At 38.9% G+C, this 15,851-nt stretch overlaps 1 protein-coding gene across 1 annotated transcript in view; it reads right to left on the minus strand.

Annotated features, from left to right (window-relative positions):
• Positions 1-15,851, minus strand: part of KDM7A (lysine demethylase 7A) — a 103,868-nt gene that overhangs the window by 20,451 nt on the left and 67,566 nt on the right. Inside the window, 8 exon segments of the mRNA XM_021692836.1 lie at positions 178-269; positions 3,429-3,535; positions 4,721-4,808; positions 8,264-8,426; positions 9,638-9,824; positions 10,136-10,277; positions 12,098-12,258; positions 15,523-15,640. Of these exon segments, the coding sequence (XP_021548511.1) occupies positions 178-269; positions 3,429-3,535; positions 4,721-4,808; positions 8,264-8,426; positions 9,638-9,824; positions 10,136-10,277; positions 12,098-12,258; positions 15,523-15,640 (1,058 nt within the window).

The raw sequence follows: 15,851 nt of genomic DNA on the forward strand, positions 1-15,851 counted from the left end.
AAACATAAACCAGCACATTTGTATACACTATACAATAAAATGGAGGTTGTACCAAAAGCGTGATTTCCATTCCCTCAACTGCCACCACTCACGTGCTGCCAAAGCAGCATAAGGACTCTTGTTTTCGATCTTGCCATAGAAACAATAACAATTACTTCTCCAAAGAAAACGACTTACTTCTTTCTTCATCCATAACTTTAAAGCAGCATGCAGTGCTTTCACTCCCTGTACTAGGTAAGTCTGAGGCTGGAAACCATCTTCTCTCAGTTCTGTGGGGATGGAAGTGGGTGGGGAAAGGAGTTAAAGTGCTCCGAAGGTAACAGGGTCAGCTTCAGATGCTGAGCAATCACCAACTATCAAACTGTGTAACTTCTGAATTCCCAGAGAGGGAAAAAGGTGAAAGAAAAAGCAAGAAAGAAAAAGAAACGGAATGACATTAAACATGGTGGTACCGAATGCTCCAAGTAAATGGAAGCTCACAAACGGTGCTGAGTAAGAGACAAGTCACGCAACAATGTCGGCATGGATCTATTCACGTGAACTCTAAAAATGGAAGCCATTAAACTACTGTATCGTTTGTGACACAGGTGATAAAACTGAAGAAAAGGATCACCACAGAAGTCAGGATAGGGGTTCTCTTCAGAAGGGAGGGAGGAGGGTGCAATGGGGAAAAATGACTGGATGTTTCAAAGGTACTGGCAAGGCTGAGCCAGTGGTACAAGTGACCCAGGTGAGCCTTATAATTAATATTTAAACTGTCAGAACCGTGTGTACGTATGCAGTGTGCGGTCTATACAGTGAGCCACGGGCATGACACAGTTCACGAACGTGAAGGTCAACACACCACACACACACACACACGCACCTTTTCCAGGTCTTTAACATTATCTGAAACTCACACAAAATATATCAGATACGGTCTAAAATTCGGGTAAGTCGGGCGCCTGGGTGGCTCAGTTGGTTAAGCGACTGCCTTCGGCTCAGGTCATGATCCTGGAGTCCCGGGATCGAGTCCCACGTCGGGCTCCCTGCTCAGCAGGGAGTCTGCCTCTCTCTCTGACCCTCCCCCCTCTCATGCTCTCTCTATCTCATTCTCTCTCTCAAATAAATAAATAAAATCTTTTAAAAAAAAAAAGTCTAATAAAATTCGGGTAAGTTGAAGCAAAAGGTTTCACTTCTGTCCAATGGCTAATTTACTTACATAAGTCCAAAATTAGTCCACTGTTTTATTATTACACTAAACACAGTTAAGTTTCATACAATCTCTCCTCACTTAACCCATCATATAAGCCTTGTAACAGTCTGACAGCTGGTAAATAACAGGCCACAGTGGCAAGTTAAAAGATCAGGGATGGAAGAACATAATGTGGCACGACAGGACCACCATCCCTGCTTCCAGGATGAATGCCTAGGAGGACGGCAATTGGTACAATGGTCATTTCACCCCAGCCTTAGTGGGACTGGATTGACCACTAGTACTGCCAGGTATCCTAACCTGTACTGATCCAGCTGATGAAATAAAAATATGCTAAAACCTGACCTACCAATATCCTTTTACAGTAATCTCTTTTAAGTCGTTAATGTATAGGGTCATCTATTCAATCAGACCTCAACATTTCTGAACTCTCAATGGCCTAAAACAAAGGCTAAATCATTCTAAGACTAAGCAATTTGCTGTTTGTGGCTGCAAGAGGAACAGCAAGATTTTATCTTTCAGATAAATCCTTAATTTTGTTCTAAAAAGTTGACTGATGAACCCCCTCTTGGACATTAGGAAAAAGCATCACTTGAAGTGTGGGTGTATGTTAGTGAGGACAGAAAAGATGGAAAAAGACTCTGAACCTTCTGCGTACTGAATTGCCAATCTCTTATCTGGAGGGTTCAGTAACCGGGTTTTATTTCCAAAACACAAGGACATTTACAAATTTTTTGTAAGTATTTGTAAGTGTTCCTATTTTTCTAGGCTTCTACTTGGATAGGAGACTGAAAACTTTACTGCCCATCACTCTACTAGAAGCTACATACGGCAACTCTATGTGTGGTCCCCTGTGAGATTCCTGTAGCCAAGACACCAAGACACACTCACTGAAGATGAGCTGCCTCAGCCTCACCAATACCTGAAAACATTGAGTAAGTCAGGGACTCAGGATAAGGATGCATTTTTGGAGAGAGACTGGTCTTGTGCAGAAAGAAGCCAATCCTCTTCATCCATGGGCTCCTTCTTCCATCATACATATATACCTGTACCACGTCAAGACATTGATCTCTATACTGCTGCACGGTGTGGGATGGGGCCCTACTGTTCCTTCCAAAGAGAACGAGGCTGTTTTTTGGTTTTGTTGTTTGCGGAGAAAATCATAAGTGATTTTATCATTTAATTCTGTGCATGCTACCCTGGGAAGTAAGTTATTGTTTCTTTTCATTTTACCTTTTCTTCTTGTGCAACTTTTAAATGGAAATTAAAAAAACCCATATGTTTAGAACAGACTTTACTGTTTAATCTGTTATAATAGTAGCACTATTTGCAAACTGATTAGAAAAGTCAAACAACACAAAAACCAGACAAACTGTGTTCTCATGGGCACAAGCAAAAGAACAAATAGAAGTAGACGCGACAATTAGTCTCCAATTTTGAAACCAAAGATAAAACACCAAAATCTGAAATTCCACATAAAAAAGGTAGCTAAGTTTAAATAAATGTCCCCTCCCAAAACCATTTTCTTCAACAGACTCGTAGCCTGACCTTCAGCTGGTTTGTGCTAACAGGTGCCTTGGACCAGCCAGCATCATAGTCGTAATGGTAATGGAACAAGCACTCCCTGCTTCTCTCAGGACATGAAAAAGTCCCTCGATTTTTTTTTTTAAGATTTTATCTATCTGACAGAGAGAGACACAGCGAGAGCGGGAACACAAGCAGGGGGAGTAGGAGAGGGAGAAGCAGGCTTCCCGCCGAGCAGGGAGCCCGATGCGGGGCTCAATCCCAGGACCCCGGGATCACGACCTGAGCCGAAGGCAGAAGCTTAACGACAGAGCCACCCAGGCGCCCCTTCCCTCGATTTTTTAAAGCAAATGTTTGGGAACACACATGACAGAAACAGTCCTGTAGCTTGAACTGCACTTTTGTGAGGGAGGCACGTTTACATGTCTGACAGTGTGTGCAGGCTGCTAGAGTCCAGGGTGAAATGAACATTTTTCAGTATTACCTGTGCTGTTCTGATGCAGCTCTTCATAGATCTGATTTTTAAGGCTACGGACTAGAGAGTCTGATGTGTTAAAAGGCTCCTGACAGGGGAAATCATGCATATTTTAAAAAACAAAACAGGAGCAATAGCTACACCATAATAATAACAAAGGAGCCCCTCTTTCTATCAGTGGCTTTTCACGAATTTACAAACATCGGGCATCATAATGTATAGATTATTAATTACCTTTCAAGGTTTCCAGCAAATTTTTGGCTACAAACCAACATATGGCTTCAAAGAAAGGGAATTTGAAAAGATCTGGTGTTTTTAGCCTTTTTTCCATCTCATAACACCTAGAGAAATTTGAAGAAATTTAGTATTAATATTAGCATTTCCAAGTTAAATGGAGGCAACCAACTTAAGGAAAATAAAACGAGCACACATTTGAATAAGAATGAACTGTGATCTTATCCGGGTCTGACCTTAACAAATCTGACAGCATACTGAAGATTTACACTGGTCTTCCCAAAGATCAGAACCCTGGGATATGCATCGTCGTCTTAGCAGAAGGAATTTCACAAGGGTTCCACCATAACAAATAAAACAGTACGTGTAGAAAACAGCTCCCTGTGTTAGCACCACAACACCCACTCCGGGAGTCTTCTTTAGGCTCTACTAAGCATTCAAGCTCAAGGACACACTTGGCGCTGGTGGAGGTGAGAAGACAGGATCCACAGCCTGCCACAGTGTTATTCTTCTGTGGGAGTCCTGGCAGCAATCCCTACAGCCAGTAGTCCTCTTTCCCCCAGGGACACTCCAGGTAAAGAAGCAAGATTCACATTTGACGGTGTGGGAGGTGCCCTGGCTTCGAGCTTCATGACACTATTTCTCGAAATATCTCTACAGACACATAGCTTCCAGGGTTCCCTCGGGGCTTGCCAAGTTCCAAGAGTCACCACACTCAGGAAAGCCCAAACATATGGATTCTCTAGTTCTCCCAGTCCTGAGGCAGTTAATCAGTCGGAAGTCATCTTACCTTAAACAGTGTAGCCTGGTAACATTCTACTCTCTTTAGGCTACCGGGGGAACAGAGTTACCCAAAGGTCAATCTCAGACATAAGGGAAAATAGCTGTTAATCCTTTACCCACAGCAAAACTAAAGCAGCAATCCTAAATTCGGATTACTTTCCACCAGCACCGAGTCTGACTGGATTTGGTTCCTTTCCCTAACTGTAAAAACAGCCAAAGGATAGAGCCTACACATTTTTATAAAATTTTGAAATTCAGGGATATATTTAGTGTCAAACTGAATAAATGACTCTTTTTGTTTTTAGACTTGAAATGCATCAAGGAGTCTTTCTAACAAAATCTTATGATTATACATTTGGTTTAAAGGTCCTATTCCTAATAATTCCTCAAGGCCTACCTCCATGAGATTGCAATTAAAATATATTGCTGAATTTATTTGTTTGAAACTTTAAAAATAATATCTTATTTAAGAAAAAACAAAAGATCTTTTAGATCCTGATGACACAAACCTGAGCTGCATGCCAATGTTAAGGTTATGCAGAAAGTTCCCCCCAAAAGCCATACAGTCCTGAGATGTGAGCACAGCATGAATCCACCCTGGAACAGTTAAAATATACATCAGTGAGTTTCCAATAGTTAAACCAAACAAATGTGATCTCTACCTGTGAAATGAGAAACTCAAAATACCAACACCAGTTTACTTCATACTCCACCAGAGCTGGAGAAGTTAATGCCTATTATAATCTAGAGACACATTCGTTCAAGTATTTATTAAATACCGATTATATGCCAGACTCTGTGCTGAGTTTCAGAAAACAAATGCATTGATCCAATCAGACAAAATCATGGTACAGGATAGGTGATGGTTTTTGTGGTTGCTGCTGTTTTAGTTTTTTAGTTTAAAAACACAATCCAATTTCACATTCAAAATGTTACTCTAAGAGGAGTCAAATGCGGTAAAGAATAAAGTGAGCACATTTCCATTAAATGAACATGGGACTGGCTGTGCACTTCACTTCTTTAGTGTCATCCAGAAATGAGCAGTGCTCTGAGGGACTAAGCAAGGAGCAGGAGTGGAATTCAACTGGAGACCTGGCACTAAGAAGAAAAAGGGAGATCACCCACATTTCGCTGTGGAGGGCTATGGGTCCTAAGATACAAATGTTGGCAATTAAAATGATGTCTTATTTTCCCATAAATATGTTTTCAAAGTAAGAATCATTTCTAAAAGATGATGCCTAACTTTTGAAAACAAAATCCATAGACTGAACATAAAGCCTTCGTATAAAAATAAATATGTACAAATATGTTTGTGAGTAAAAATTAGCTATTAAAATAGATCCCATTTTCTTTATATTTTTCATTTTTTGATCCTCACTATGCTATGACACGGAAAAAATTCCGTTAAAGACTGACTTTCAAGTGGTGCCATTTGTGTGCTCAAAGGCACAAAGCCTTGAGCTTCACCCTGAAATCACAAATGAAAAATTTTTGTCAGCTACAAATCCTACCGATCAATGGTTCTCAACAGAGGCAGCACTGCCTGTAAAGGATGTTAAGGAACGTTTGAGGATTTTTTTTGATTGTCTCAATGATCAAGAGGCATCAGTGATACTACATGAGCGAGAGCCAGGGATGCAACAAGCAGCCCACTCCATATAGTAAGCAACAGTCGTGCATTACTCAGGACTCTCTGCTGGACATTCACATAGGTACAAAATCTGCCATTCATGGTCTAAGTCTAGAAACTGTAAGTCCATTATATAAGTAAGCCAAGTATTTTTTGCACAGTTTTGGCACAATTTTCCAGGAATACAACTACTCTGTAAGTTGAAGGAAACTATAGTCTGGAAATTTATCAGTTACCAGCTACCCTGGGCAAAAGCAACAATCCCTAGGGCAGTGGTTGTCTAAGTGCGGTCCCAGACTGGCAGCAACAGCCAACAATTGGGAACCTTTAGAAATGCAATTCTCAACACCGCCCCCCCCCCCCCCCCCCCACCTCCCAGATCTACTGAATCAGAACCGCTGGGGATGAGGCCCAGCAATTCATGTTTTAATAAGCCCTCCAGGTGATTCTAATGCTCAGTGACATTTGAGAACCACTAATCTACACCAATGCTATAGAATTTGAGTTGCCAATCATACACCTGTATGAGCAGGCACATTTTGAAATAGTATTTTATTATAAATTGCTTTTTGGTTTCTTCTTTCTATTCCAGTTAGATCATTACATCAATTTGGGGGGACATAATTGGTATAGGAGGTTATAGCATGAATGAATTTGAATTCAAGATTTTGAAGAGAGCATAACAAAATATTTGTTGCAAAAGGGAGCCCTGGGAAGAGGAATTAAGGGAGGAGCTGAGCCCACGCACAATAAAAATATTGATACTTATCTAGATTTTATAAAGTCTGGCATGTATTCATTCATTTATTCAATACCTATTTATTATTACATACACCAGAGGCAAGGCAAGAAAGCAAGGCCTGTGGCAACAGATCCCTGTGAACTCCGGCAAGTAAGGTCACCCACATCGGAAAACCGTAATTCTCAAAACCAGTGGCTGGGAGAGTCCACAGCCTGCATTCAGTCACATCTCAAAGTGACACTCCTGATACCTATACTTGAGACTATAGCTAAGGCTGGTATTCAGTCCCTTCCCAGGGTCCCTCAAAATATACCCACTGCCTCCAGTGTCCCAGGACAGCAGCCCAGATTCTTACAGCAGGGTTGGCCTTTGATAGCAAGGTAGAGCTGACCCGTTAAAATTGAAAGCATGTCATCAAAATTTTAAAATTTTGTGCAAAGGACATTACAAAGAACGTATAAAGAAAATGAAATGATAAGCCCCAGAACAGGAGAGTTACTTGCAAATCATATATCTGGACATATCTAGATCATATATCTAGTATACAGAATATATCAAGAACACTTACAGCTCAACAATAAAAAGACAAATAACCCAATTAAAAATGGGCAAAGAATTTGAATAGACAGTTCTCCAAAGATAGATATACAAATAGCCAATAAGCACAAGAAAAAAGTTCAGCATCATTACTCATTAAGGAAATGCAAATCAAAACCACAATAAGATACCATTACTTCACATCTACTGGAACGGTCAAAATAAAAAAGATAATTACAGTGTTGGTAAAGACGTGGAGAAACTGGAACATGTGTACAGACGTGGAGAAACTGGAGCTGGTGGGAATGTAAAGTGGTGCAACCACGTGGAAAAGAGTTTAGCAGTTCCTCAAAAAGTTAAACATCATAAACTCTATGGCCCCACAGTTTCATTACTAGGTATATATATAACCAAGAGAAATGAAAACCCATACCTCCACACAAAAACTTCTACACAAATGTTCAAAGCATCACTATTAGTAATAGCCAAAAAGTGGAAACAACCCAATGTTCATCAACTGATGAATGGATAAACAAAATGTGGTTTATCCATATAGTGGAATATCATTTGGCCATAAAAAGTAAGGAAGCGCTAACATGTGATACCACATGGATGAGCCTAGTAAACATTAAGCTAACGAAAAGAAGCTAGATACAAAAGACCACGTATTCCACATATTATACATGAAATATCCAGAATAGGCAAATCCACAGAGACAGAAAAGTACAGTTAGTGGCTGCCCGGGGCACAGGGGAGGGGGAATCCGGAATGCCTACTAACTGGTAGGGGTTTCTTTTTGAGGTGATGAAACGTTCTGCAAGTGCTATGGGTGCACAACTTTGTTAATCCACCAAAAAACACTAACTTGTACACTTTGAAAGGATAAATATTATGGCATATGAATTTTATCTGAATAAAAATTAAAATGAAGGCAAATGACATAAAACACAATTCCAAAACAGATCCTAACTACAAGAGAAGCCCTCTAAGGGTCAAAGCAATGAAAAGTCCAAGATCAGAATTCTCTCTCAGGCTATGCAAAGCTCTTTTCCAACCATGTTAAAGCCAGAGGTTCTAATAAAAAGCCGACTCCATGTGACTGAGCATCAACTATGGGGAGAGGGGATGGGAGGAAAGCCTTACCTGTAGGAACAAATAAAGTATGTCCCTGCTTTACCACACATTTGTAGCATTTATCCACCTTATCTCCAAAGAACACCTCACTCTGGGTCACAGATGAACTCCAAGACTCATAAAGTGCCAAGTTTTCATCTGTTGGCTTTATCAAATAGAAAATCTTCTCACCCTAGAAGGAAGTAATCACACTATTTTTGAAAAAAAAAAATGCCACTCTTAGGATGGCCTACACGGACCAATATTCCAATATAATGATCTAAATTAAATTAGATAATTATCAGATTTTTTAGGCTCAAGAGGACATCTTTCACAAACTGATCAATAACTATTGCCCTTAATAAGCATCTTCACAAAAGCTAAAGCTCCCCCTCCAAAATATGACCAGGAGTCAATAAAGTAGCATTGGAGAAACAGTTACAAGAGAGGAGGGTAAGCATCACAGACATCTTACTGATCTCATTTTCACGGTAGGGAAGTAAATACATGTTAATAGGCCCAGGTCACAGAGTCATTTCTGCAAACTTTGCCCTTGCCCCTAAGATCTATAATATGATTATTTTTTTTAAAGACCTGTAAATAAACTTCCTTTAATCAACTAACCCTCTGCCTTCTCATAGAGAAGAAGAATGGGAGCTCAAGGACACAGCATCGAATACAGTCCAGAGCACTGCTGAAACATAGGCATTGTATATAAACCAAGGTCTGGTTCTAGACCAGCACCGTCCATAGAACTTTGTGTGATGATGGGAATGTTTTATATCTGCGCTATACAATACACCAGTCATAAGCCACGTGTGGCTACTGAGCACTTGAAATGTGACTAGTGCAAATAAGGAACTGAATTTTAAATTATATTTAATTATAATTATTTAAATTTAGCCACATGTGGCCAGTGGCTACTGTGCTGAATAGTGCAGTTCTAGATAAAGCAAGGTCAATATAAGCTGCCAAGAAGAATTAGTATTTTCATGGGCATTTCTGACTTATTCAACTAGCTGTCCTGGCCTACCCTTAAATTCAGAAGCAAATATTACTGTAATTTTGCTGTAATCCAGTATTTGATTCAGGGATTAACGGAAAATTGACCAGGGCAAAGAGGAAACAAAGAGACAAAAGGCTACAAGAGACCAATTTATAAGATGGGGACAAAAAAAGGAAACTAAATATAAATTAAAAACTCATGGTGGCCCCTCCATTACTTGAGATTTAAAAAAACAAAAACAAAAACATAATGCTTAAAGGTAAAATGCTGGATCCTACTTAAAAAGTACAAAAACTTCCCTCTTTATAAATGTCATTTACAGCAAATAAATGCATTCCTGGAAAAATAGGACTAAATGTTTCTGTCAATGAGAGAACAAAGAAATACCCCAATCTTACCCAGAGGACATGGTACCAAACTGAAGTTCCACCAAAGTCAATGTGGAAATCTGTGTAGCTGTCTTGAACTCCCATTAAGCAATATTTCTGAACAAATGGCTTGGGAAAAACTGAATCATCTGGCCAATAATTTTCCACCCAGGAAAGTTTTCTGGCTATATCAGGGACCTCCACCAATTCAGACATCCTTTAAAAAAACAAACACACATATACACACATACCCACATCATGCAAATTAAAAGTTCTTAAAGTTTCATCTCCCATCTCAACCCAAACCAAGAAATTAAATGGAACTCCAGGTTAACAACAATACTTAAAAGTTTAAAATTCATCATATTTCTAAATATTCTCGGTGCGTGCCAAAGCAAAGTGTACAACAGTGCTATTACCGGACCACTTTAGAAGTCATAATTAGGTTTCTTACTAAAATAAATTTATCATTTAACTACATTTAGCTAACACTGAGAAGACTAAACCAAAATGTCCAGAACTACTCACTTTGTATCTGAAAATTCAAGGCTGATCACATTTAACACTTTTGGTCTGTTAGGATTCGTGAAGTATTTAACATAATTGTGAAGGGTCATCTTGCTGTCTGCCTGCCTTGCCACATCAATGACATCTATCACTTTGTCACCACCTGCAGAGAAAAATTATAGTCTTATTATCAGGCTTAAGAGTTACATCAAGAGATGCCTTAAACTAAAATATTTTAAAAACTGTATTTACTTAAAGCCAACCATAAAACTACATAGCCTAGACAAAGATTCTGCCTGTATCCTTACTTTTTAAGTCCAACTGGAACTTTTGGAAAAGGGGGCCACTTTTCAGGGAAATAATAAAACAATTAAGACAGAGTTACTAATTAACACGAGAAAACTTAAATGTTTACGAAGTTTTCTACACACTAATGATTTCTTGTGTGCAGCTCACACTGACAAAAATGCATTATATTGGTATGTGGGAACTGTGCCACGTGCTCTGAGTTTCCACGTCCTCATGCATAAAATGAAGGGACTGACTTCGTCCTTTCACTTCTTTAACACCTAAGATTCTATCATTTAGAAAAACCAGTCAGTCACTGTGGAAGTAGTGAACAATGTAACCATGACAATTTCTGCTTGCCAGGTAGTGTCTTCTAATACTCTGCTTCAAGAAAAAAAATCAGTGGTTAGGAAGCAAAAATCAGTTCATATTAATGCATGTGAAACGAGTTCTCAATTGGGATTTAGAATTTTCCTAGAAAACCATCAGGCATCTCTCGCACATCACTGTACTGTCACCCTAGAAAGCACACCCAGTTTTGCAATGTCCTACAAGACAGACAAATGGAATTCAAAATATGGCAATATTTAATCAATCTGAGAGAGAAATCAAATAAATGCCATTTTCTTACTATAGTGTAACATTATATTAATGCACCGCCTAGTAGACTTTATTTTATACTTAAAAGGCAAAACAGTTCTGTTAACCGAAGCATTTTGCAGTGCTAAAAAGTAAACTATCTAGGCGTTGGACTATTTTTTCCTAAACTTATATTACACTAGCCACTTATTTTACAGTGCTACTTATGCAAACAGGCTCAGGTTAAACCTCAGCCTCATCCCCTAGTTTATCAAATAATTCAGAATTAGCTGAATGTGAAGTCATGACATTAAACTGGGTTTCCTCAGCGAAGCAGTTATCAATGAAAACTGTCACCCAATGGCTCAATAAAGGGACAAGTTCTCAGACATTTTATACTCAGGAGATAATGCACTGCAGTAAATGTACAGTTCGGAGTCAAGGTCGATTTGAGATCTAATCCTCAAAAAAAATCTCTATCTATAGCTGACATGGAATGAGATCTACATATAGTCAGTTTTAACTATAGATACCATGATGAGAACGAACAAAATGACTGAAAATGTCAAGAAGACTGCAACAGAGAAATGGTTTTCCCCCTTGTTTCTTATACCTTTCTGGGCCTCAAAATCACACACTGAGTCCAGACACCATGAAGTGGCAATATCAACAAGTCATGAATATAGAAACGGCTTGAACATGGTCTCCTCTTTTTTCCAGCCTTTCTCTAGGTACCAGAGGTCAATGATCCTGCTCCTGAATGCTACAGAGTCCTAGAACCAGTCCAATTTCCCAGTGTCTTCCTCCTGGTATCTGTAGTTACGCCTCAGCAACTATTTCTCCTAAGCAAGTACCAGAAAATTTGATGATAACAAAAAAAGTGGCAGGATGAGGTTGAATAAATAAGAACAGATCAGGTGTTTCATTCTCTTTTTCTGACAATTGTAGGTCTGCTCAGAAGAAACAGTTTTCGACCTAGGTGATACTGAATTTCACTTTCCCTGACCCATAAAACTAAACTAACATCTCCTCACTCAACTTCTAATGTAATTAGAACAATACTACTACTACTTTTACCGCCATTTTCCCAAGTACTTAAAGCAATCAAGTGCATACCTACATAGCGTTCCACATCCATGACAGAAAAAGTAGGTGGAGGGAGCCTGAGTCCTAGATCATCTAATTTGGGGACCATAATAGGAACTTCAAATCCATGTTTCTCCAGGTATCTTTGTGTCAGCTGGCTGCCATGCATCTTTACAATGATTTCATCGGCACTAAGGAAAACATAAGAGTAAAACGTCATCTTTGTTGGAAAGTTCACTTTAAGAAAAATAGTCTGGTAATGGGTTAACTCATATACTATATTATTGTCTATATCAGCAGTTCTCAACCTATTATACCTGATTCTCCTTTCTAGAACAAATGTTTTATCAAGTCCCTTTTACTATCCTAAAGTAAAAGTCATAGATAATTACTTCAATACATACAATTGGAAAAATATATATGTATTATATTAAATGCCTTCACCAAAACAAGAGAAAAAATTAGTTTATAGCAAAATATATATTTCAATATGTATATGTTTAGATAACTACACTAGAAGAGATAATATAATAATAGAATGATTACAACTTGTTGTAATGAGTGACTGAATTTAAGAGAAGTAACTAGATCAGAAGCCACTAAATACAAGCTGTGCAAGAAATCAGAAGAGCAAAAGGTAAGGGGGCACATTAGAATAAAACTTGGTGTCAGGATAAGTAAAACAGAGAAGATTCTATCTGGCTATAAAATTCTACACAAATATTTGTTAGACATTTCAAAGTCTCATGGACACAGAACAATTCACTGTTGTCTTGCACAACAGAGGATGGCTAGCTCCCATGGTCCCCGTCCACTGAGACAAATGTCGAAAATGAACTCCCAATTTATCTGTTACAACCAGTATTTCGTAAGTTTCAGCAAGTGGTCGCCTTAAGCCACTTTTTAAAAAGGGATTCTCAACCCCAGCTGCCCACTCTCATGAGTAACACGTCATAAGCATCACACTTAAGTGCGGTTTGTCCCTTTCCATTGTCCTCTAACCATAAACCAAAGATCCCTTTAAATGGGGATGTTCTAGATTTTATCTCCCAATTGCTCAGAATGCAGCTGTTATACCTTCAAAAAAGAACAACACTTGCTTTACAGGTTAAAACACAACAGTTGCCATTTACACAATCAGACCTTAACTGTCTTGCTGTCACCTGCAGCCTTGGCATCAAGAAGACAAGAGATACTGGTTCTCTGAATTATTGGGTTCTGATCTGGCCACCCTCTCAATAAGAAAAGGTCAGTTTGAAGCTCCCCAAAATGAGACAGACTTTTTCTGGATAGTCTTGTATTTGAAGGGTTTAGATCTCCTTCATCTGACTCATTGAGTTCTGTACTGCCTTTTAGTTTCCCCACAAGCATCTCCCAGTTGTCCCTTTTCCCAAACTCTGAGAATCAAACAATTCCCTCAACTCCAATCTGAGGGAGAATTTCAAATCACTTGTACTTCTTGACCTTTAATGTTTGTGGTGTTTTACTTACCCTGTCGATCAAAAATATATAAATACAAGTGCTTAAAAATATAGGTACATCATTATTTGCAAGAGAAAAAAATTGGAGACAAACTAAACATACACCATAGAGGGATGGTTAAGTAAATCATGGTGAATATACACAACTGCATACTACACAGCAGTTAAGGAGGGAGGTAAATAAAAAAAGCAAGTTGCACATCATATGCATAACATAACCCCATTTATTTTTTTTAAATTAGATGCATATATATATACACACACACATCTACACATATATATACATAAATACTTTAAATGTAATCATTTATGTAGAAAAATGTCTCAAAAGGCTCACCCTAAGTTTAAAATGAGGGGGAGGAGGTGAGATAACCGTTCACTTTATTTTATACACTTCCGTGTTAATCACATCACGTATGTGTAATTTAATTAATTACTGTCACTCTATATATGGGGTTTTTTTTGTTTGTTTGTTTTTTTTAAAGATTTTTATTTATTTGACAGAGAAAGACACAGCGAGAGAGGGAACACAAGCGGGGAGTGGGAGAGGGAGAAGCAGACTCCCTGCCGAGCAGGGAGCCCGATGCGGGACTCGATCCCGGGACTCCAGGATCATGACCTGAGCCGAAGGCAGTCGCTTAACCAACTGAGCCACCCAGGCGCCCTCTATATATGGTTTTAAATGATGTGAAGGTTTATGGAGTTAAACAAAATAAAACCAAAAACCTTAGATTAACGGTAATTAGAGTTTAGACATTTGTGACCATCCCTATAACCTGCTCTCCTCGGTTATTACTTTGGTACAGAGGCCACAGGCAGCACCAGGCCAGCGTTTTTAACACTGTTCTTTCAGGTCACAAGCCTATTTGAAAAAAATAAAAGCCACGGCTCCTCTTCCTGAAAAATACACATTCACATATTGACACTAAACACTTTATACAGGTTTAAGAAACTCACAAGCCTCTCTGAAGCCAGTTCATAGACCCAGGCTGAAAACTCTGGCCCTAGGCTCCAAACCAATCCAGGAAAACAAACATTCTTCCAACCACTTTGAAACTGATAAAAGAGAATATTTGAGACAAAGACCTTTAATATCACAGAAGTCATGTGGAAACCACTGTGGAAAGCTCAGCAGACCTGAGGGAGACAACACTATGTGCGTATCAATTATATGTTTCTGTTTAAGGATTAAGGGGGAGAGGAATAGACAGGAATGTTAGACTGTGAAGAAACAGCAAGGGTTTTATAGTTACAGGATCTGAAATAATTCCTTAATAGGCTGCATGTGATGTTGAGATTTAAATTTAAACTGTGCTTCCCCTCTTTAACAAGCCTGGATATGATCTTGTGTAAAAGGCTATTAAGCATTATCACTTTAAATAGATGTCAGGCAGCGAGCAGGAAATGATCTAAATTAGCATGATTAAATGCTGTGTAATACTTTTGACTCTCTCTGAGCCACAGAGAAGTCAAACACTTCCCATTATCTTTTAAAAATCAAAAAGCCCAGTCCTGCTGCCACCAGAGAGGCTGAGCAATGGGTATGGGTACCTCTGACAAACCCAGAGTGGAGAGAGAGATATGAAAACAACACAAGAAAAAAACAGAGTTTGAAAATCCAAACAGGTGAGGTAAAAAGGGAAGACAAGCAGCTGTTGCATATCTCGGGGAGCCCAGTCCTGGAGACAACTGCCTTAGGTGGGCATATTTCAAATTTTCTGGATGGAGATCCACAGTTAATGTATTTTTACAAGGTGCCCCCCGTACACGTATGTATAACACGACAGGTCCATGAAACTGTGCTTATTTACTCCTATTACTTACAATGCGCCACTGGTTTCTATTTCATGAAAAAAACAAGAGTAAAAAGCTGAGAATGGGTGGCAACCTGGAGTTTGAAAACATTGCTTTAGATGATGCCACTTTATTAGGTAACATTCTCAAATTTTCTTTGGTGAGAACAAGTTTCCATACCTTGGGAAGACTCGAGAACGTAATTCCTTCACAAAAGTCCTAGTCCCAGCCTGCACTGGTTTGGAGCCGTCATCAGCTTCTGTGTAGTCATGCCTGTGCCAGTTCCTCCTCTTTTTCACTGAGTTTTTAGGAGATTAAAAAAAGAAAACACTTGTGATAACTGGTGATACCACGTACTTCCTAAAAAGTATATTCTATATGATCAGAAATAATAACAACTGTAAGTGCAAAAAAACACTCCCTTTTTAATTCATTTCCAGGCTGAAGCAGTAAATTTTACTTTGTGTAATGCCACAATTATAGGCGATTAACTGAATCTTTAAAAATCT

Source organism: Neomonachus schauinslandi, chromosome 12 (genome assembly GCF_002201575.2).
Source record: "Neomonachus schauinslandi chromosome 12, ASM220157v2, whole genome shotgun sequence".
Taxonomy (NCBI): Eukaryota; Metazoa; Chordata; class Mammalia; order Carnivora; family Phocidae; genus Neomonachus; species Neomonachus schauinslandi.